This window comes from Musa acuminata, chromosome BXJ1-5, assembly GCF_036884655.1.
Source record: "Musa acuminata AAA Group cultivar baxijiao chromosome BXJ1-5, Cavendish_Baxijiao_AAA, whole genome shotgun sequence".
Classification (NCBI taxonomy): Eukaryota; Viridiplantae; Streptophyta; class Magnoliopsida; order Zingiberales; family Musaceae; genus Musa; species Musa acuminata.
The window spans coordinates 42,238,787-42,241,512 of NC_088331.1; the positions used below are offsets into that span (position 1 = coordinate 42,238,787).

The window sequence follows — 2,726 nt, forward strand, 5'->3', positions numbered from 1 at the left end:
TTACATATTTATATACATTTTTATTCATTTAATTTTTTTATCATCAATGATGTTGGGATTCTATTGATTATACTCAGTAAAATTATTTTCAACCAAATTTCATAGTTCCTATGAAATAATAAAGTTATCATTTTAATGGTTGAAAAATAATAATGATCACATTTCAAGATAGAAAAAATTGATTAAAAATATTTATCCTAATATTTATGATACGACACTTGTTGGTTGTATAACCTCAACACAGAATGAGGTGTACATAGTAGCAAGAAAATTCTGGCTCTCCCAAAAGCTTCCAAGGCAAGAATTGACCACCTACTATATCAGAGTAATTGCTTCATTTGAACCTAATGTTATGAAACAAGATCAAGTCATAATATGCTTCCAGCCTGAAATGGAGGAACACAGCTGTGCATGGGTGTGATGTAGTGACAAAATAAATCAAAGGAGTCAATCTGCACACTCACTGTAACATCCGTGGAGGAACACACCTATAACATATGGACCAAAGCTTGTCATGTAGATGAGTCACGATCGACTGTTTCTGCTAATATTCTCATGATTGTTTGAGGCCAATATTGATTTCTTGCATCATCCTTGGAAGACCAGTACATGTTTCTGGAAGTGCGAGATGGCATCACATAAAAGGTGCAACAGCATTCAGATGAGGATCCTCTTGGGAGGATCGAAGACAATAAAAACCACACGCTACCTGTCATCTATCTTTCTATAATTTATCTTGACGTCAGAAGAGAACGGTGTTCATTTAGGTTCTCTTCATCTATACTAATTGTTTCTGTTCTCCGATCACAACTCTGATCGTTTCTTAGAGCAAGCAAATGGATGTAATGAAAAGCCATAAAATCTTATCTTTAATGATCGCTAACAGTGATAAGCAAACGTTGAGTCACAAACTAAATGGGAAGTCGAAATGAAAGCTTAGTCCACACCTGACAAGCAAGGAGGAAATTGCCACTTATTCCCTGATGAATCGAAAGCAAACCAAGAAGAGGTAGCAGTACGTACGCCATCTCACGTAAGAACAGTTAGAGATGCACTGGACTTCAGTGCTTTCTTTAGGTGGAGAAAGGCTTCTCTCAGGAGGGAAGCTCTTCCAGTGCAACCTCCTCCATCATGGTTCCATGGCCAAAGTGATGGAAGCCCTGCATCATCTCACAGTACTTGCAGGGCCTCACCACTGCCGTCGCGCAGGCTGCATGGCCGCCTTGCGGCTTCCTAGCGACGATCACCGAGTTGATGACCTCGTCGGCGGGGTGGTGCACCGTGAGCACCTCGAAGCCTTTCAGGTCCGCCGGCTCCACCACCGGGTACAGGAAGGCCCGAGCGCCGTGGGCGCTTCGCGCCACCAGGAGGGCACCGGGGGCCATGTGGCGCGCAAGGTGGTCCACCACGCGGATCTTGTCGTCGTGGCCGATCCCCACCAGCGCCGCCAGGAAAACCACGTCATAGCCCCGCAGCGCGTGGGTCACGGCGAGGACGTCCTCGGTGTGGAACGCCATGCGAGCCGCCATGCCGGGGTCGCCCTGTACCAGGCGACGGGCCCGGGCGTTGGCCGTCGCGTCCAGATCGTAGTTGTGGAGCTCCGCCTCCTGCATGTGGCGCGCGGCCAGCACGACGGAGCTTAGCGGCAGAGGGCCGGAGCCGACGAACGCCACCCTGGCCGGCGGGCTTGCCACGTAGCTCGACAGCAGGGAGTACTCCAAATGGCTCAACTTGAGATAGTTGGAGTAGTAAGGAAAGAGGCTCAAATGGTCGAGAGGATTGTCGAAAGAAGTCAGCACATCGGAGTAGTGGCTCTCCAAGAGGCCTTCAGCCTCGCCACAGAGCTTGATGAGCTTGGATCTCATGGCCTGCACCTCCGAGCTCAGCTTGACCACCTCTATGGGGATCACAGGGATGCATAAGTGGACCAGTTCAGTGAAGAGATTGTCCACTTCCTCGGATGGGCTCAGGCTGGGGAGCTTTGAGATGCTGTCACAGATCTCTGAGATCCTTTGGACAAGCAGCTCTTCTTCGTTCCCCATGTTAGGCAAAGTTGGTGACCAAGAAGGCAAGACCAAGGCAGGCACACCTCTTCCACAAGCCCTGTGAGGGAGGAGGTGGGAGTGTAGATATGGCTGTGGACTGTGGGGGCAACACCTTGTGGAACCATCAAATATGGATGGATGGGAAAGAGATGGTCCTCCAACTGTGCCCACTTTGTTTGTCCTCTTTATACATCACATCTCAAATCTGCATTTTCTTGAAAGGGTAAATAGTAAAACTAAAATACTAATCTAAAACCTTACAATAAACTAACAATGCCTTTACGAGTCAACACCTTCAATATTGAACTCTTTTTACAACTGACCACTTTTTACAGGCGATTTAGATGCATTAGGTCACACATCCAATGGTTGATTTTGAGTGGGTAGTAATATTGAGACAGCGCTCGATCCTAAACAATGTAAATGAATACGACCAATTGGTAAGTATGGAGGCTTGCAATTAGCTTATGATTCTTTGTAATCTTGATTGGTTCATAGAATAAAGTTTCTCACGCAATTTATACAACGCAATTAGTGTCAACATAATTTTTTGTTGGGTTTCTTAATCCCCACATTTATCGCAGCATTCACACAGCACAAAGCCCCTAAGCATCAGCTGAGGTTTCTGTTTGTTTACACCTCCATTCTTTTGTACCATTTGACGACCCCTTGATTACCTAC

General features: G+C 46.3%; 1 protein-coding gene across 1 annotated transcript; it reads right to left on the bottom strand.

Moving 5' to 3' along the window:
* Positions 1–923: 923 nt before the first annotated feature.
* LOC135674372 (nicotianamine synthase 3-like) lies at positions 924–2,211 on the bottom strand. Its single transcript, XM_065184157.1, has one exon. It carries the CDS (start codon positions 2,040–2,042, stop codon positions 1,095–1,097), a length of 948 nt encoding a protein of 315 aa, XP_065040229.1. The 5' UTR covers positions 2,043–2,211; the 3' UTR covers positions 924–1,094.
* Positions 2,212–2,726: the final 515 nt, after the last annotated feature.